This window comes from Pollicipes pollicipes, unplaced genomic scaffold, assembly GCF_011947565.3.
Source record: "Pollicipes pollicipes isolate AB1234 unplaced genomic scaffold, Ppol_2.1 Scaffold_7261;HRSCAF=8764_pilon_pilon_pilon, whole genome shotgun sequence".
NCBI classification, from domain to species: domain Eukaryota; kingdom Metazoa; phylum Arthropoda; class Thecostraca; order Pollicipedomorpha; family Pollicipedidae; genus Pollicipes; species Pollicipes pollicipes.
In genome coordinates this window covers 58204693-58225467 of record NW_023597054.1, presented here as the reverse complement: position 1 = coordinate 58225467, position 20775 = coordinate 58204693, and the positions used below count along the sequence as shown (strand labels likewise).

Genomic DNA, 20775 nt, shown 5'->3' with positions numbered 1-20775 from the left:
TCGTTGCCCGTCAACCACATGCCAGCGATTGGAAAGTCCCTGCTGGGATGAGAAGACCTGTTCGGAGTTTACAAGCCGTCCGTTCCTACGACGGTGGAAGAGCCGAGACCGGCCCGGACCGGTTAAAAACACTAGAAGAACCTCACCAGGATGTGTGCCAAGAACCGGGCCGATCAGCCAAACACGATTATTCAGCATTGCATTTCAGACCCGAGCCATTCGTTTAACCCAACTTACGGCGCAACCGGGCGGTTAGTTTGGAAGATATCAGGCTACGGCTAACATGTCTGCCACCGGACCGGCAATGCCATAAAACATTCGATATTCATGGCATTGAAAGGCGAGCAGATCACGCAAGAAAACACTAACTGAAACTCTAAGATGCGAGAAAAACAGACAATTTCCCGAAACTGCGGATATATACATACATATATATATATATATATATATATATATATATATATATATACAAGGTTGCTGGACTAGTAAAAAGGCTACTTCTGGATTAATCAAATAACTGGACAGGCTAAAGAGAACAAATAACACAACTTTTGTCTTTGGTGACTTAAACATCAAATTATTCAACTTACTGAATGCAAGTTTTTACCCAGACTATTTTAACTTACTTGCATCTTCTAGCTACCGGTCAACTACATCCAAAACAACTCGAGCAGCAGGTGGTAAATGCGCACTTTTAGATAATACCTTCTGTAACGACCATGAAATTGCTTCGAACGCTGGCTCACATATGAACACATCTGATCGCTTCGCCACGCTTGTTTCCTGTGTTCCTCTGCCAAGTTCAGCAGGGAAAGAAGTGCGGCATACGGTATTTAACAGGGAAAAGTTTGCGGATTTATTCATGAACCCTTCTGAGCATTTGATTCAGCCCACACAGTCCATATATATATATATATATATATATATATATATATATATATATATATATATATACATATACATATATGGTATGTCATATATAAATATATATATATATATGTATATATATATATATATAACATACCACGCATGTATGACAATATCGAGCCTGTTCTCCGAATTTGAATATCATTTCTTGCTTAACCTTGTTCACGCGTGACTACGAGCACTGTCCCAAAACGTCCAAGTTTTCATATTATGCACAGATAGCATAGTTTGCTTGATAACATTAACCAGCGCCACATAGCAAGGTAATATTGTTAACCAGTGCCACACAGCAAATGTAAAGTCAGTTATTCACAGCATGATAACCAAGAAAAATCCGTGGGTGCTATTCAAGCGAACTAGCTTATGTGTCACTTCCAATCAGCCGCACAGTAGATGAGCTTCTAACACATCGCTTCAGCCGACATCACGCATTTAGCAGGCGAATCCTACCACGAAATATGAGCCGTGGAACTATCCTGGTACCAACCATCTTTGATGACAAGCCCAGACTCGTTTTACGGAGCTAGTCGGAATATGCAAGAAGCATGAGCTGTGGCTGCTGGCAATCGGCTGATTGCCGCACATCGACCGGGCCCGGACGGGCGAAGCGGCTGGCTGCGTGTGCCTGTTCTGATGGTGACACCTGGCACCAGACATACGTAGATTTTCTATTGTCAGCGTAACTAGGCATAATCAGAACAGACATCGATCAACGGTATTTACAGGAGACTATTTCGCTAATGCGTCAGCCAGCCACCACGCACTGACACTGCCCCGCAAGCTAGCACGCACCAATGCAATTTGTCATATTTCTTCTTTATGTATTGTACGTACCAGGGGTGCAGTTCTGTAGGGGGGGGGGGGGCCTCCAAAACCCATCCCCAAATATGTAGGACAATGTGGATCAAATCAGAGAAAAAGCGCTTTGGGGTGTATTTTGGGAGCAGACTTAGACCTTTTCCTTTGCTCAGCGCCCCCCCCCCCGCCCCACCAAATTATTTTGCGAAACTATGCTCCTTGTCGGTATATATATACATATATATATATATATATATATATATATATATATATATATATATACATGCATCAGCTGTACATCCCCCAGTGGTCTTCACCACCAAACGGCCAAACATTTTCTATGTGTACCAAATTGCAACCTCCTGAACGCTTCCACTTACAGCTTTTCCAGAGTTATTGTATCCGCCCCTCCTCCAGGCGTACAGCGCAAACAACGCGCATTATTGCGGCCGTCAGCCCAGCGGCTGGCGCTGCGACGGCTCTTTCCCGCTCAGCAGTGCGGCGACAGTGATAAATGGACGGACGGCCGGACGTGCCGGCAGCCACTCGGACGCCCTGGACGACACCATATGAATTCCCGGGGGCCGGCGGCACAAGTGGTGCCGCGCGCCCGTCCGTTGTTCCACGCGACCTGCGCTCGTGCGCAGTCAGACTGCGCGAGATTATTGTCATCGGATGGGTGGAGAGATACAGGCGACCGGGAGTGCCAATATAACGCCGGAAGCGCTGCTGTCTGTCCGAGTAATCAGAGCGTGCGTCACTCGCTTCGACTGACTCGATGCACTGATGACGGTCCTGACCAGGTCAACATGGAGCGTAATGAGGACCAGCAACGGCACGAAGGTAGCTGGACATATCTGCTGCTGCGCAACTCCCTTGTGAGGCCTAAGGGCGCATCTATTCCTCAGTCATATAGCTACTTCTTACTCTAGAACATAAGCCAATGGCACAGCCGGTTAAAAATTTCAGCGAATCCCAGTCACTGCTGGGACCCTTGCCGCAAGAGCGGGTAACCGAAGAAAGACATGTCCCATCCACCGACAGTATGGATTATGGACGTGATGGGTTCGAGCCTTCTACCCTTTCCTTAACTGCGGATGATTGTGCTGAAAGCAATCTTTAACCTCGATGAACGCGATCCGTCAGCCTTGATTCAAATCAATGAGTGATAAAAACGGAAGAATATTAAGCCTCCGCCACATCCTCGCCCATAAACATGGCAACGTAAGTTGCCTGGTGAGCTGTCTGGGCGCGTTTCATCCGATTCATCCCGTCTTTTGTAGCGCAGCGCGAGACACTGCCGATGTTGCCACGGTCCTGCTCCGGACATGTTTGTTATCTTGACGCTCGTTTCGTGCTCTTTGGAATAATGCATGGGCATGACTGCTCTTTCTTTCTACCTGTAGGCCTAAAAAGCAAAACATGTTTGTAGTTACGAACCTGTATCTTGGCGGATGTTTTGTGGATATATTGGAGCTCTGGCGATAATGCGGCTGCTCGCAAATGCTGAATAAACCACATGTCGGTCCCACTTGTTCACAATCATCACATCTTCCCATTCGCTGACCCAGCAATCATTGGTTGGTTGAATTAGACCTTTCCTATAGTTTCGTGAAGTACCTCGAGAGCTTACGAGACCCCACCCACCCTTTAAACGGAGCACGAAATTTTATCATTTGATATGAATCATTGAAGTTTCAACTCCTCAATGACCTTTAGAGCCAACTGCATATCCACGCACTCAACATGAAAGGAAATGGAACGTCGACATCGCTCCCGCCGATTCTCGCAGCGTGTGACGAATCTCTTAGCTGGGATCCAGGTTCGAACTGACGGGTCTCCAATTACGTCCACAAAGGCGGACGCTGTCCAGCTGGTCTGCCCCATCCACGCCACAAGCCTGAAATCCACAGGCTTTGCAGCCCTTGTCTGTCTCGGCCATCTCGCGAGGCTGCGACAGTGGCGATCCGTTGTGCGCTCCTTGATTGCGCTGATTCTGCAGCCGACCTAGGGGGCTTTGCCATGGGAATCTCGAAGATCACGGGCTCTCTTAGACATTCCTAGTGGGGTCAAATGGTCATGATGGCGACTCATCACAGGCTTAGAACTTCTTTCTTTCGAAACATTTCTTGCAATTCGCCGACAGACGGCCGTCGTTCCCAAACCTGTGGGATGACCTTAATAAGACTTGGAGAGATCATGACATCGTATACACACCGAGGTCAAAGAATGATCAAATGCGGTCCCCAGCACCTGGGGGAACTACAATGCGATCTACAGTTTACTACAGCTTACGATTAAAACATTGCGTTTCATACAGCTCCAGGCCAAAAGACGACACAATCCGCTACGGCCAGGTGGCGGCCTTCAATCCACGTAGCGGCCAGGAGGCACATGCAGTTTGAATCCTCAGGACAATAACCTCCACTCATTTACGCGAAGAAAAACACCCGACTATTCGTTCAAAAACAACGCTTCACATAATGTAATGGGCCGGATTGCGCGTTGAGAGCCGCTTCGCGTTCGCACGATTGCTGCCCATAATCCTATTAAATGTCGGGCCGCAGCAAAACACCACTTATGCTGGACCTCAAATGCATACCTAACATGTGACGTTGCATGTTATGCGTGACCGGCATGTTTTACACATTGGAGTTATCTGGGCGTCGATTGTGGGAGTACACTCCATCCTTTTGGATGAGAGGGTACGCACCACGGGATACGGACCCCTCACCTGTTGTCGGCATGCCATAGCCAAACAGTCACATGAGATGCTTTTTGCAGACAGCTTACGAGGCCGTTTGAACAGCCCGCCAATGGTTACACGTTGGCGGGCATCTTCCTCTTCCCACGCGCATGGTGAAGAGAAACGTGAGAGAAGCAGCGGGTCTAATAAGCGGCGTAAGGGGCAATGAGTCGTCGGGAGGGGGGGGGGGCGATCCTCGGGACCCGAAGGACAGGGTTATTTTTGGCAGTGTAAGACCCTTCGGTGGCGATCTGTGGCGCGCTCAGAGCTTCTTGGGAAGGGAAGTAAATCGCAAGACTATCTAACGAGGTAGGACCGTCCGGTCCGAAAAGGTGGCGACATCGAGCTTGCGTGAGAATAGAGGTAGTTTGGAAGCCTGCATGACGTCAAGTATAACGTATTTGATGACGTCAGTGGTACAGAAGCCTCTCAATTAGCCAGCTGACTGCTACACAACCCTTTAGTTTGAATAGTATGTTTCGGTGGCGTGCGGCTGAGGCTGAGACTGTTTTGGTGGTTGGACTGAGGAGAAATTATCCGTCATTTCGCTATTCGCACACATTTCTGGGATAAGCCGAGTCCTGGAACAACTTAGCCTCATCAGAATGCACGATTTTTGCATGTATGCTGATTTAACACGGGGTTATATGTCATGCGGCGTTTGTGGTGTATTGCATTCCATGACCAGGCTGATCCAAGGCTGGTTTGTCGTTAGATAGCCTTAGGCTTGTCTGTGCCTTTTGTGCCTGGTGGCGGAGTCGAACAGCTCAACTTGCATAATTTACTCTGTCTATATGTGTGGTTATATCAACATTTGCAATATTGATTTGTAATAGCTCCCATTCTTATGATCACAGTGACGTGAATACAATAAGGTAAGTACAGTAAAACCCTATGATATTGGCCTTATGTTGCTACAGTCAAGTGTTTTGTACTTCAGGGCTTGTACACACATGCGTAATAAAATATTCACAGACCGAGCATTTTAAATGCTAACAATCGTTAAAAACAAACCGCACAGATCTCTCGTACAATGCGTAGTCATGGTAACTGATCGCAACCCACGGATTTGAAACGCCAAGCAACCGCGATGCGCGACGCGCTACAAACGCCGCATGGCGTTTAGCCCCTGGTTATGTATACCCCACGGAAGAATATAAAATTACGATGAGGTTAACATGTTCCGAGATTCAATCTCCCTTCTAGAATTGTATTTGCATGACAAAACCGTGGACCATTCATCCAAAGTCCAATCGGGAAGCGCCAGCCGCACGCCACCAAAACATACTCACCATTCAAACTAATGGGTTGTGCAGCAGTCAGCTGGCTAACTGAGAGGCTTCCGTGCCACCGACGTCATCAAATATGGCATGACGTCATGCAGGCTTTGTGTCCAGACCACTTCTTTTCCCACGCAGCTCGATATTCCACTATTTGATAGTGTTAAACGATACGGATGACACCCCCTGGTAAATCGGACGAAGAGGGCAAGACCAACAAAGAGGCCCTCTTCGGAGGTAAGGTCTTGGACGCTTTGGCCCATGCGTATCCCGGTTATAAAATACAGCTATTGAAGTGCATTAAGCGGGGTGTTCCACATTTGTATGGGTTTTGAACTGAAAAGACCATCTTGTCATCCGGTGTCGATCACAGTCCTGTTCTTCTGAAATCCCTCTTCTTTCTGAGCTACACGCCCACGAAGATGTGCAGATTATTTCGTGGAGGCTATTTCAAGATCACCCTGGCATCCATGGCGCCATGATAACGCCATTCAAATTTTGTCATTCTATTAGCCATGCGGCGATCGAGGCCAAGACAGCCATAATTGTCGACTCGTTCATATATGGCGTATGTGAGCACGATTTCCAGATACAGCGGACGTCAGTTGGCTCTCAAATATCCTTGTGCAGGTATGATGACGTAATCACACGACGATGTGTTGCGGAGTATGTTGGCTAAACAGAGAAATGATGTTGCCTAAAGAAGTTTTTTCCACTGGAGTGTAGCAAATAGTTATCAATGAGGCTGCTTCATCATTTCATATATGCTTCATTCGATATATTTTTTCCTTCAATATCTGCGAGTGGATAACGACATTTAGAACTTCAACAGTTCTTAAAGACTTGTAAGCTAGGGTATGAGTGAATATCAGAATAAGTCTAGTTGGAGACTTAATTAGTCTATTGTAGGGGTATGGTTTGTGCCCCCAACTTCTGACCTTAACCGCTTAATACTTAATATTTCTGATCTCATCCACCAGCCAGCCTTCAAGTCGCCACACCCATCCATCAGCATAGAAGTCTTTAACAGCAAACAGGCGAGTTTATTTCGGGCTTACAGAACATCTATCTACTTGCAAGTGCCATGCCTTACATCGGTGTGGCGATCCGAATACTTGGCATCAGTATTTTCTAAATTGTAATTCTGAAGGAGCTACCTAGCGCTAATCTCATGGTGATGCACGTAAAAAGCCCTCCCCTTTCCACCTCGGATTTCACTCTCGCCTCAGTGATCTGGAACCCGACAGCACAAGTGATGTGGTGTCGGAGATTTTCGACATGCCTACACCTACACCAGGAAAGACGTTTGTGCAAACACCGCCGTTCTGGCCGGCTATAGATCAGTAAGAGGCATGCCTCATGTCCCGCGAGATAACGGAAAAATCGCTGTCTTGCCAGGCTTCAGAGCTGTCAGAGTTCGCCTTAGTGCAGCGTTTCAGATCAGTGACAGGCAACCTGGCTGCTGGACTGTAAATCAGCGCAGACCACCCTCACGCTCGATTGAAGATGAGTGCAAGCGACCACCGCACCGTCGAACAACACCAGTGAGAGCGGACGGCGGCGGCGGGCCGGCGGTGCGGCCGCTCCCGCCACGCGGTGACGGCCGACCCCGCTCCGGCCGTCAATCAGCGCCCGGCCCTTCCCGGCCATAGAACCGCATCGCAGCCCCATCGCACGTCCAATATACCAGTCATAGACGGGCGCCTGCACAGTCCATGAGCCCTAATGGCCACCGCTGCATCACCGGCGCCACGGCTGCGCGACGCTGATGACGCGCGTCGGTGGCGAGGCGGCGACCGGGCGGAGGGACGGGGAGATCAGGTCCGGTCAGCGTAGCCGTCGCCAGGGCGACGCGGCCGACCGAGCGGCGAGACCGGGCAGGACGGACCCCAGTGAGGCCAGTGGGATTGGAGCCCTCTGTGGCATTGGTAGATCACGGTTCAGCTCGATTCCTGCATTACATGAAACTGCGTCGCGTGCTAGAGATACTTTCATTGGTAGGAGCACTGTTCAGTAGGATGTGTGATTGTGGCTTTCCGCGAAGCGATAAGTTGCGCTCGTCAACCTTCAAACGTTCCTTAACATAGTTTTCTCTCGTAGCACTAGTACACCATTTTCACAAGTTTTAATTGTGACCCGAGGCCGTCGTCAGCATCGCAATCCCATGACGGCATTGTATCGCAAAACCCAACCCAAACTTCTAATCTGAGTATCTTACCCCGTTCTTGGACATACTCAGTGTCTTTCGCATCAAGACATCTCATGTCGCTTTCGGAATCTCCTGTTTAGCGTGACGGAAGAGCGCAGTTTTACATCTGTATTGGGACGTTTTCCGGGCAAAATTAGACTTGAACCAAAATTAAATAATTATAATTAAACATCTTACTGCGCTGTTGGGTGTGTGATCGGAAGTGAGCATCCTTCACCTACATATTCAAACGACCACACAAACCCTGCTCAAGGATCCCCGGGTGTAGGTGAACGTCTGAGATCCGGGCTGTTCTGTAAAGCACCGAAGCTCATAAGCACGTCAATTCTGTAGCGACACCTAGGAAGCAATCAATTTAAATATTCTGACATCTCATGTGATTCTTTTTATAGCCGCAACGAATGCTTCAGCAAATTTGGGTCTTACAAGTGATTTCCGTGTATATCGCTGCACGAAGTGGCGAACCCGTTGACGGAGGGAACGTAACTAGTAACGTCACGCTGACTCGTGCCTTAACAATATGAAGATCTCAAATAACCCTAGTCGGCATCTTTTTTTGATGGAGTGCGTTCCAACGCCATTTTCTCAGCTTCCCTTCCCTGTGTTCCTTGACAGTCACCCGCGCATGGGGATATTGTTTTTATCGTTGCCAGATATTTGTAGTGTGTTTTTGACGATTTCGCCGTGGACTTGGCCTTTGCACAGCAGGCCCCCGCCATCCTTTCAACAGCCATAGGGTCAATTATTCCGCTGACGTCATTAACTTCTGCCCAGTAATAGAACATTTCGAAATTTTAACGAAATGTGTTCACTTTATTCACATATTCACACTACACTTTAGTTCAAAGGGAATGTTCCATATTTGAAGACATTATGACGAGCATCAAACATGGTGAAATAAGCCAGCTTGTAGTTCTTGGTTTGCCTTATAAAGCTAAAGAATGCTCTAGACAGCAGAATTTCACTAGTTGGTAACTGAGTTCCTCAATACGCCATCAGTATGACTACGGCATGAAACGTCATTCACATCGATTCGCTACCAGACTGACCATGTCGGATTGCCACCCCAGCGGACGGGCTAACTTACCTGTAGTACTTCACGTTGCAAAGAGGTGGCGGTGTGTTACTAGAGCCTGTAACACACCGCCACCTCTTGTATTTGAAGAACCGGGTATCGTCATGCGCTCGTGTTTTGCATCTTTGCCGTGGTGTTGCATATTTGTTCGAAATTTTGCATCGTTCACTTACATTCAATTACTCGGTCATCGCGCGATTCTTACTTTATTTGACTCCCAGCCTCATTTCCGTTATAAGTAACACCACCGTCTAACTTTCTGCGTTATGTAGCACAAAACGTAATTCGTGTTCGGAGCTTGCACTGGACACATTGCACTGGTTGAGGCCCATTGAAGCCCGCTGGTTCCTGGAATCGCGCTGACGTACGTCAGACACGAATAACCGATGATCACATTTTTCTTCGCCTTGAGCACCACATGGTTAAAGAGGCGTCAGCATTCGCATGACGTTTTTATGGCGTCATGCATGCCTGGGTGAGCTTGACATGATATGCACGACGTCGTCTGCACTAGTTTGTGGGCGTTAAGCTTATAAGCCAGACGATTTTGAGTCTTGAAAAGCGCAGGGCTATGAACTACTTTGAATGGTCTTCAAAATAGTTATCTCAGCTCAAAACCTCATACCAATGTGGAACACTCTCTTTAACCCTCGCTTTTAACCCTAAATTGGCGCCCAAAAGTGTCAATTGCTACATTTCTGCAATTAACGCCACCCTTTCTTGTAAAAATGTGTCTCGAAGCCTTCTTAGATAAACGCATACCCCTGTGCTCTGATCCCACCCGGGGCCAAAGTGTCTTGCAACCTTGCTTGATGGAGGTACTATCAGCTATGCCACGGCTCACGGCGCTGCCTATTGACGCTTTTCCGTCATGTGCGAAATGACACTTGGAGATGGCGCCCACCTTCTTGAAACGGAAAGCTAAATCCAACAGCAACACGAACTGTTGATTAACCGGTAAAAGGCTTTTAGGCCGTGCGACGAGCGAATCGACAACAGATGAGCAAAAAAAAAATAATGGTGCCCAACGCTAAAATAATGGAACCCGATGTCCTTAGAGCCCATCATAGTGGGCGCTCCCGATGTATCGAATTCCCCCCCTTCCTGAGTTTCCGTAAATAGATTCTATGCTGTATCGGTCGCGCGTCAATTCGCCATTCCTACTGCTTGAAAAATGGCTGACCATGGCACGTTAAGGCACATGGCGCGTTTAGAAGTGTCCGACATCGTAATAGCCAGTAATCGCTTCTGGTGCCCTTACGGGCCATACGGTGGTTTGTTCGATGTTCGCAATGCTAGTTTAGCGTGTGAGCGTTCGTGCCTGTTTTGGTGTTTTCTGTGCCGTGACATCTGTCCTTCTTCCTTTGACATCGTCGGTTACGGTGTTTTTATAAGCTATTCAGTTATCACCAACCTCCCTGGACCTCTCCATCACTCCATTCCAGGTGCCGCGCGGCTCCACACTGGTGACACCGACGTCAGAGCGTTGAACTAAACAGCCTCCGCGTATGTGGCTGTGCGTGGACCGGCGCGCGGAGTCATGCAGCGATTGTCAGTGGTCGTCTGCACCCCCGCGAAGAGAGCGTTGAGTGCTTGGCCTCGTGGAGTGGGCCTTGAGTGCAGTGATTCGCGCAGTGAGTGATACTGGATCTGCCATGCCCGATAGGAAGTATTCCGAGCACCAGTCTTCTGGCATATTTCGCTTATCCTCTTTCTCGCCGGAGGAGGCCGACTTATGGATGGTACAGGTGGATTGTGGGTTCTGCGTGGCAGGAATGACAGACAACATCGACAAGTTTACACTTGTCGCAGCGAATCTGCCAGTGCACGTGGCGTCTCATGTGCGTGATGTCATCACGGATACTGCTCCTCGTAAACCTGTTGAATGCGCTCCGTTCCCGGCTAGCGCAGGCACGGGTCACTCGCCTAGACGCCCTGCAATGAGGCCCGCCAATGATCTTCCACGCTGAAGCAGACGCCAAACTACGCCGCAGTGCGCGCGGTGCGCATGACACACCATGTCACACACGCATAGATGAACGGCGTGAGGCACCAGCTGGGCAAAATGGCACGGCAAGGCATTGGGTGGGGGCCATATGACTGGTGCAATCCGCTCATCCTAGTGGAGAGCCTGATTACTGGGATCAGGATAAGCGCCGACACCAACAAACAAGTTTATGAAGAAGCCGTTGCACCCACATCCTACACGAAGAGAAGCAGTCCCGAACATTCTAGTGAGCTCAACTTGAGACGCATAAAAACCGTTTTCAAATGGTCATCAAATGTAGCCAGCTCGGGATCATTCTCAATACAAATAAGTCTGGTTGTGCGAAAAATGAGGTCTCCTACGACTTAACCCTGTCTTGAGCTGGAAAAGAAGTCCCCGCAAGCAAAGCCACGGCCATCGCCGAGTTTCGAACACCCAAAAAGGGCCACCTCGGAGCTGGAATACACATGTAACGTCAACTCTACGATGCGGCTCTATCGACGAGACGTTCTTCCGTGGACTTTTGAGCTACGTAACACACCTCGAACACGCCTACAAGCAGCTCCAATGTCAGACCCTCAAGCCTGAGCGCCTCTACGATTCGGTTTCAGCTGACATTGCCATCGACTCCTAGACAAGGCACTTGTCAGCGACGGCATTGAACCGGCAGGGCCACGACCAGGTCTAGGGGGATTTCCTAACCGTCCCGCGAAAAAGGGAGGTGCTGTGAGACCACCCGACTGACCTGATGGCACAGCCTACCCGGTGACCGTTGGCCGCGTGGCCGACGGCGGCGTGACCAGGGAGCGGGCTACTGCCGCGAACCCCGCTGCTCGCCGCCGCAGACGCTTACCGCCGTCCAGAGTCCAGCCCCGGCCTGGCAAATGATTGGTTGCCACCCATTGGATACTACGCCTACCAGTAATTGGTGATTAGACGCTGCACCCCCGTGTATGTAACTGTGTGCGTAGACTTGGAGAGTGATATACATGCGTCTGGAGACTGCCGGCAATGCACCTATGTGCGATATACACATCTCTCAGTAGACCGGCCGGACGACGAGTCAACACCTCTGATTAATCTTGAAGCTTTGCATGACGCCTGAGGCGTTTATTGGGAAGTTGAAAAATATTCCCTCTCACGCAGTACTAATCCTGTCATCAGCCAGCGGTGCAATTGCATTCAGACAGCGCGAGTGGTACTCTCTTGAATTCCACTGCCTTTGCTCACCTCTAGTCGTAAGGACCTTTGACCAGACAACACATGCGCTGCAGATTTGCATTTCAAGCCTGCGACACTACTGGAGCTGTTACGCACTGTCCAGTGCATGACTGCCTCGCGTACGGTGCGGATGGATGAGGCACCACCTGTGGTTGTGTGTCACTGATTCTCTGCAATTGGGCCGCACCTGTTGCGCCGAACAAAGTTGTCCATCACGATCGACATGTCCCGACGAATAGAAGAGAGCTTGCGCCATATCGATCCCTAAATGTGGTGACCAAGCCGAGTCGCCCAAAAGGAGGTCCTGCACCATACCTCTTTTCAGTGTACTAAAATTCTGAAAAAGGTCGCTTGGAGCCCAGTGACAAGCTACCACCCAATCACCTTACTGAGCCCATCTCAATCTGCACACAGGTCATGCCAATCCACTGATGATCCCATGCTCGACGCTATCACACACCTTATGTCTTACAGTGACAATGAATTAATATCATTGGTAAATGCCATAAATCCCTTGAAGGCATTCAACACTGTCGCCCATGATATCCTCTACCTAAAGCTTCTTAGTATGCTACAACCCACATTGATTGTTTTAATTTAAGATTTTCCTGGGGAGCCTGAGCAAATTATGTGGGCAGATGGCTCAGACTTCAAATTCTGTGTGGTGTGCCCCAAGGCTTAATCATTGGTCTCACTATCTTCATTTTGCCATTTTATTCACTGAAGACAAATATGGATCTGACCAATGGCTGTCTTTTGTCATACACTGATGACACCAACAACCTTGGCTGAGCAATGAATGACCAGAAAATACTTGTAAAGAATACAAATCAAAACGTTTGTTCCTGAAAACTTTGAGCAGTGGCAATGCAGCAGGCAATCATAGGGCTGACTCTTCTTGGAAAAATATTATAAAAAGATAACCAAAATTCATCTTATCATCCTCTTAAAACAAAATTGGGATATATTCTGGGGAAAGCATCTGCATTCCCTGGACAAACCAGAATTCTGACAAGTTTTGTTTCACATGGTGGCTAACCTGTGATAAAAAGCACAATATGATAGTGGTACATCAATTTTAACATCACAATGATAGTCCCTTCTCTGCAACTTAAGCACCTCAAATGTGGTAGTGTAGCAGACTGACTGTGAGTAGAATCTGAACCAGATAAGAAATCAAGTTTATTTCTTGGAGCAGAAACATGGTGAAAACTCATTGAAAATGGAAAATGTGTAACTGGCATGACACAGAATTTGTGCAAGAGATTACTTGCAATCACAGGATGAAATGCAGCTAAGAGTGAACAAAGACAGCCTCATTCTTGTATGCACAGAAAGCACTCCATATAACATTAATCTTATCAAACAATTGTGCAGAAACATTGCCTTCTGGAATTTGCCAAGACTTAATTCACCAAACACTAAATTATACAGTAACTGGGTAGTTGGGATCAGCAAACATAACCATACAAAGCATTCCATAAAGAGCAACATGATGTTACTGTGTGTGCTGTTGGGGCTTTACAACATACTCAGCTGCTGAGGCTATATGGTGTCACCTGCCACTCATTCTAGCAGGAAGGGTGGGCACCACCGGGAATTAAACCCATATCTCTGGTTTCCCAGATGTGCAGTGGTTAACGCAGACACCACAACCACCACACTACCTGTATCCCACTATGTTACTACCTATTATGATCTGTCATATAAATGCCCACATGCTGTACAGAACACTTCATTCAAAAATATACAAAACAAAAAAGCATAGCTTGATTCACACTGTCCTGTGGTGCATGCCACATGCAAAACTGAATGAGAAACACAAACACCCAGTGCTGCTGGAAATGAGAACAGGTCATATGGTTTCCCCATGATAGGTGCACAAAACAAAGCTATGTTTGCCATGGATGCATTCCAGTGCCTACAGCAACATAATGCCAGTGCATGAGGTTCTTAATATACAAGCACCCGGTCATAGGATGACATAACTGACAACAAAGAGGATGTAGCACAACAATGAAAGCCCGGAGACTTACGTACCGTCCTCTTAAAGATGTTGACTCCCCTTCTCAAGAAAACGCAGATAGACCAAATTCAATTGGTCAAGTTCAGTAGCATGCCGATCTTAATTCTAACAGGAACATAGCTTAAGTTGGTATCAGACGGGCGATCCCACAAAGCAGTGTCACCTGCTCACGAGCACTGTTGTGCCCATTCCATGGCAATATAGATTTGCCAAAATTGCTAAAGTACACTAAATGTCTTCCTTGCGCCAAAAATGTGTGAGCTGTTCGGAATGCCGCTACGGAGTTCACATCGTTCAAGGACGTAAGTTGGAAGGGGATTGGCATTTATGGACTCGAACATTTCAAAAAATTCTCATTGGCTCTGCGCGTTTGCAGAAATGGAGCGACGAACCTACATTGCTGGTATGTTGACCATCATAAGTGTAATGCTGCCAAGAATGGGGTCTATGTTTGCACCTATACCTAACTAGCTTTATATACGGTATCGCTCATCTCTCCATCTTTGGTCGCGTACCCTAGATCGAAGAAGAAAATGGACTTGAATTAACTGACAGGAATAACCGCAAAGTCTAGGAAACCAGAAAATTTAATTCCCGACACTTCAAAGCCAATTGAGAGGGAGTATGTACGCATTTGTTCCGGCAGATATGAAAATTTCATTGCGGGCAGAAATGGGCCTACAGACCTACCCGCATAGAGCAGCTTTTTACCCGGGCTCCCAAAACGTACTGTTGTACACACAGGATTGATGCGCAAAGTAAATGCGTGTGTTGAACATGGAAAAGACATGGGTGGTAGACCTGGGTCCTGTAGACAATACGAAAAAGTTACGGGACAGGAACGAGTCAGGGCTTCTAAAAAAAATAAACAACGCAAGTTGGTTTTGACCAACACCTTCGGCTCCTGGGGCGTTCGCCACCTCCAGGGTAAGGGGTGGCATGCAAACAGGGACGCGGTAACCGGGGGGGGGGGGCAATGGGGGCAGCTCCCAACTTGAAAGCTGGGGGGGGTACACGCAAAATTCCACTTTGGCCTGTCGATGGCTACTTGGGGTCCCTTTTGACCAAAAGAGAGTAATTCTGAGCGTGAAAAGGCATTACTTTGGGCTGTAGAGTCCCACTCTGATTTGAAGACGGCCCATAATTGACTGTGGCGGACCAAGTCTGGGCTGTAGAGGGACCATTTTGGCCCTGAGAGTGGTCATTCTGGCCTGTAGATAGCCCGTTATGACGTGCAGACCCATTATGATCTGTAGAAGGCTCAGGAGCGGATTCAGAGGGGTGGCCACTTGGCCACAACCCCCCCCCCCCCTTGGGCCCCGAATGGGTCACATAGTCGACCGAACAGATGCAGCGTTTTTAAACGCAAAACGTAACCAAATTGGACATTTTGGATTTCCAGGCCAACAAGAAAAGTTGCAGGCGAAAGTGGCGGGCCAACGAGAAAAGAGAGAAAAAATCGTCAATGGTTGAAAAGGCTGTTAAATGAAAATTGCAGGCCTCATTACACTGTGTAGGGCATGGGTGTCGATTTCTGAAAATGTTTCGGGGGGCCAGATTCACGGAAGTCGTCATAGAGGGACAGGGCAAAATAATTATTGAATTTCTTACCTAATGTTCTGGCTTTCATTCATGTACGGATGTATATATATGCTAATGTGTGTGCCTACATACTTCTCTTATATATCCGTACATGAATGAAAGCCAGAACATTAGATAAGAAATTCAATAATTATTTTGCCCTGTCCCTCTATGACGACTTCCGTGAATCTGGCCCCCCGAAACATTTTCAGAAATCGACACCCATGCCCTAGACAGTGTCATGAGGCCTGCAATTTTCATTTAACAACCTTTTCAACCATTGATGATTTTTTCTTAGCTTTCTGGGGTCCCGTCCCTGTCTCCGACCGACGACTTATAACTAATCACGCTTTGTTTCCAGGTTTCCGATAAGAGGTCGTAGCAAAACAACGCAACTTGCTGCGATTTGTATAACTTAAACATCGCTGAATAATGCCAAAACGCTCCCAAAATAGCATGAAACTAGACTACAGTCGGAGCATGCAAGAAAAAAACTCGCGTGATCACGGGACGACCGCGGAGCTTTAAAAGTATGACCAACTCAGTCAGATATGCGAAACTGAACTTGATATCATAGTTTTAAATTGTTTTGGTACGTTTACCTGTGAAACAATCATTAAAGACCATCTTTCATTTTCATATAATTTCAAGCTTCCATTCGTAATGTCCTGCATGAACTTGGGTTCCAGAAGTTTGGGAGGGGCCAAACTCGCCGTTTGAGGGTCAGATTGAGAATTGGGGAGGGGCGGTGCCCATCCAAAATAATACAAATCGACAACCGTGCCCCAACCCAGCCTGCGCCACTGGTACGAAGCAGGGGCTGCGTAGAAGATCATGGAGGAGAAAAATGAAAGCTGTAACCGGGTAAGGAAGCACTTTAAGTGACGTGGATAAATACTAACGATCACGAAGCACCTATTTATCGTTCTTAACTAAATAAGCTAAATGCATAGATAAATCGCCTCCACCAATCTTCACAAACGCTACCGACTCGGGTGGTTCTGCCGCGCCCATATCGAGCGATTATGGGGCTGCTGTTAACTCGCCTACCAGGTGCGTTCCTTCTAGAGCGAACCCCGCGGGAGTCGGCTACCGTCACATCCAATGTGGCGCCGGCGGCACCAGTCTGGAAATGGCCTGTCACGTGTAGGGGCCCACCGCTGCCGCCGCGCGCCGCGGCCGCTGCTGGCGCGGATGATTCCGTCACGCTCACGCCGAACGCCGACGGCAGTGCCACTGCCGTTCCAACAGGCGCTCTCAGGACAAATCCCGCGGGGCAGCCGCCATCATGTCGGATGCCGTGTCGCGTGTGAGGTGTCTGCTGCCGCCGGTGTCCACGGGTCGGGTCGGTGGCCAGGTGCGTTGGGCCGGCGCGGAGTCACTGCAGGGCTTGTGCCGGAAAATGCTCCCGCACTTAGGTGATTTTGCTCTCACTCGTCAAATGTTTCCCACTGACCAGATAAGTATTCCCCAATCACAGCAGTTCTGGCACTGTCTGTGCTTTTCCCCTGGGTGTCTGCACAAAAAGTCGGGTGGAAAAGTCGAACTGCATAGAAAAGGAAGACAAAATTTCGACCGTCGGCGGATGGGCGAACCTTACCTCAACGTTCAAACACAGCAGCATAATTGTGAAGTTGAAAACTTCAATGTATCACATCTTATGTTTTCTGGAAAGACCTTCGTTACTTGCCTGTCGAGACGTCCATACACTTAAAGTGCAAACTAATCTACTGTAATGGTAGCCTTGGTATAAATGAATCTGTTGCACCATTTTTGTCGCAATCCGATCGGGTCGCGGAAAAAAATTATGCGTTTCCGGCGAGGATTCTACGTGACGTCACGCAGAATCTTTGTCGTCTGGTTCGTTGCAAACACCAGACGGTGCATAGTCTATGGGTTATGGCGTTATGAGTGACGTCGACAGCACAGAATCTCCGTCTTCCGGGTTGCTGCGAATACACCCTAGATGTTGGCAAGGTGCTCTTGGCCACAGTAATTGTGCACAATCACGGTACACAAGATGCTTTACGGGAAGGCGGTTCTGCCAGCGAAATTTTGACGGCAGGGAGGTGGGACAGGCTCAGACGAGTGGCAAGGCGGTGACATGTATGGTAAGCCTCGGTAACGAAGGGTCTTATAAACTATGGCGTTGTTTTCGAGTGTGTAATGGTGATTTTGGTTTTCAGAGCACAATTTGCAAAATGAAATACATGACAAGTGCAAAGCAAGTGTTACAGCACTCACCAATTATTCTGAAAAGCTAATAAGTGCGAATAACTTCTCAGACATTGGTTTTGCCAACAACGCCTTTAATTCGGGTTTCCATATTAAAGACCGATGGAATCCCAAAATATTAAAAAGATGTACTAGCTTTTGAGCATTGCCTTCAACCAAGACGTTGTGATTGATAGCACTTCATGATGAAAAAGTTCAAACCACTCACTTGCCTCGCAGACAGCCAACACCCATGCCGGCCACACCTTGCAACATTCATTCGGCACCAAACTGTATTCTCTAGGCAAAACCAATCACAAATGAAACAGGAGAGCATCGCACAACATTGCACATATCTGATTCAGCAACTATTCAATGGTAAGCCTGGTCCCTGTAGCGCGTCGGTGACAGCAGAAAATGTAGCGCATGGCCCCTGTGCCGAAAGTCTGGTCCACTGTGTCCATATGCACCATTCCGTCCATATGCACGACAAACCCCACTGGGGCACAGGCTTCGGCCGGTATAGGGGAGTAGCGACCCCTCGGGTCCCAGCTCCGGTAACGAGTGGACAGCGCAATCTATTCATACCAGGGACTAGCGACCCTGCCGGTACGTGAGCTTGTTCCGCCCTCTCCCTCTGCACCACCCGCATTCCGGTATCCGGCCCTCTCATCACACCTCATCCTCGTTTCATCGGGGTCGCCGTGCCCACTCGCCCGCATCCCCGGGTTAATCGGATCCTGGTGGCTGAGGAGCGCGTCGTACAGGCCAGTCATGGCGCGTCCCAACACTCCACTTTGGCCAGGATATCCGGGGCGCGGGGAGCCTGTAGGACCCCAAACGGGTCTAGCCGCTTGCCGCTCGCGCTGCGGCTGGGTGCTCTGTGCGAGTCTCCACTTGGGGCACCTGGCCGTGCGCAGCAGGTTAAGGGGGTCAAGGGGCGGTGGCACTGAACCACGGTCAGGACGGGGAGGGGTCTACCCGGTTACGCCTGGCCGCATGGTAGACATCGTTCGCCCAAAATAGAACTGGTGACGCCCTGGCGGTGATCACGTTCCGAGGGAGCGTTGGGCCGTCCCACAGTTGCGTTCCGAGGTGGTTGGGGAGCCCTGGTGCCGAAATAAAAACTACCTTTCTTGGCATCTTCTCATTTTAAAAACACCCGTCCTCTAAAAGAGGACGGGTGACGGGGGCCCCATGCCACGATAACCCAAGGGTGCAGACAAGACTCTGTTATCCCCGGACCAGGGATCCTCATCTTCGGAAGTGACGAGTCTAGGTTGGCGTCCCTGCCACCGTTTCAGAGACGAAATGCTGTTTTGATCTGCGCCACGTCGGCGAGGAGATAGTGGGGAAACTGTCGGAGTTTGGTGGGACCGCCGCTCGCAGGATGCTTATCAGAAGGGAAAGAAAGTTAATGCCAACCAACAACCTCATACTCACGTTCAGTCGCTCTGACTTACTGTCCGAGATACGTGTGGGACACGCCCGCGTGAAAGTTCGCCAGTTTGTGCCCAACCCCATACGGTGCTATCAGCGCCAGCGATTTGGTCACATTAAACGCAACTGTCGGAACCGCGCAGCGTGGTAAGTGTGCGTCCCTCGAGCACACGAGCGAAGTCTGCATTTCTGGCAACCCCACTGTGTCAACTGCGGCAAGGATCAGGTTCCACATACGACTAGCAACAGCGCATGCCCAGGCTACGCCGAGGAAAAGGAAATTCTATCGATTAAAACTGCTAAAGACGTCTTTTCGTGACGCGCGAGAACTTTATAACGAAACTCACCCAAAAATATCGCAGGCATCGAAAGTGAAAGCTTTGCTGCCGCACACTGGTGTGATCGAGGAAATGATCGCTGTTCAAATTCTGGGACTTTTGAGGTCATTCGGCTTATCAGTTGTACCCTCAGCACGCGCGCTGGACCCCCAGCCAGCACCCCAAGCCCCCTTTCCACCAGCCGAGCAGTCGGTGGCCGCCGTGCTGCCGGCTTCCCCGGCGCCGGTTGGATTGTCACCGAATGACGGTCAGACGACGGTTCGGCGTGGCCGCAGTCCTCGCGCGCCACCGGGCGCTCCTTCATCTGAGACCTCACCGGTCTCCTCACCTCGCCAGTGCCTGTGAGCGTGTGGCAGAGACGCCAGAGGCCAAGCGAGCGCGTCTGGCTGAGCAAGAATGGGTGAAGGCGATCAACCGCTGCTGGGGGCGGACCAGGGACTCGCTCCCACCGAGAAAGCCGGCCCACCGCCCAGACGACGCGTGAAGGCCCCTGGTGGATCATCCGGGTGCGAAATCACCCCATGGGTCCGCCACCATCTAGGGTTACGGCTTCGCCGTCTAGAGCGGGGCGCGCGGGAAAGCGTGACCCTCCTTGGCCCACCTCGCCGTCCACAGACGGCAGCCCACGTACTCGGCCCAGAACCCGGTCGGCGTCGATGGGCTCGGACCCCGTTGCGTCCGTGAGCCCCGTGGCTGGACTGTCTGGGTCTGTTCCGGTCGGCACAGCCGGGTACTTTTAAAGTGGTCTGTTTTACGCTGTAACCCATACGCATGCCATCCCCCTGTATGCTTCGATACCGCGAAACGGTAGGGAGCTAAGAACCGTTCTCACCTGTTAGCTCCGTGACGAATATTGTACAGTGGATCTGCGTGGGCGCCCGAACAAATTACCAGGATCTAAAAGTATGCGTTAACGAGCGGCGTCCAGCGGTG

General features: G+C 49.3%; 2 protein-coding genes across 2 annotated transcripts in view; both read right to left on the bottom strand.

Moving 5' to 3' along the window:
• LOC119111983 (facilitated trehalose transporter Tret1) overlaps positions 1-14455 on the bottom strand; it is a 48785-nt gene extending 34330 nt beyond the window's left edge. The window contains exon 1 of the mRNA XM_037235898.1: positions 14284-14455. The gene's annotated coding sequence lies outside the window, so the exon portion shown is untranslated. The remainder of the gene's footprint in view (positions 1-14283) is intronic.
• A 4381-nt stretch (positions 14456-18836) lies between these two features.
• The window catches only part of LOC119111667 (nuclear pore complex protein Nup85-like), an 11789-nt gene continuing 9850 nt past the window's right edge, over positions 18837-20775 (bottom strand). The window contains exon 10 of the mRNA XM_037235476.1: positions 18837-18970. Within this exon, the coding sequence (XP_037091371.1) occupies positions 18837-18970 (134 nt within the window). The remainder of the gene's footprint in view (positions 18971-20775) is intronic.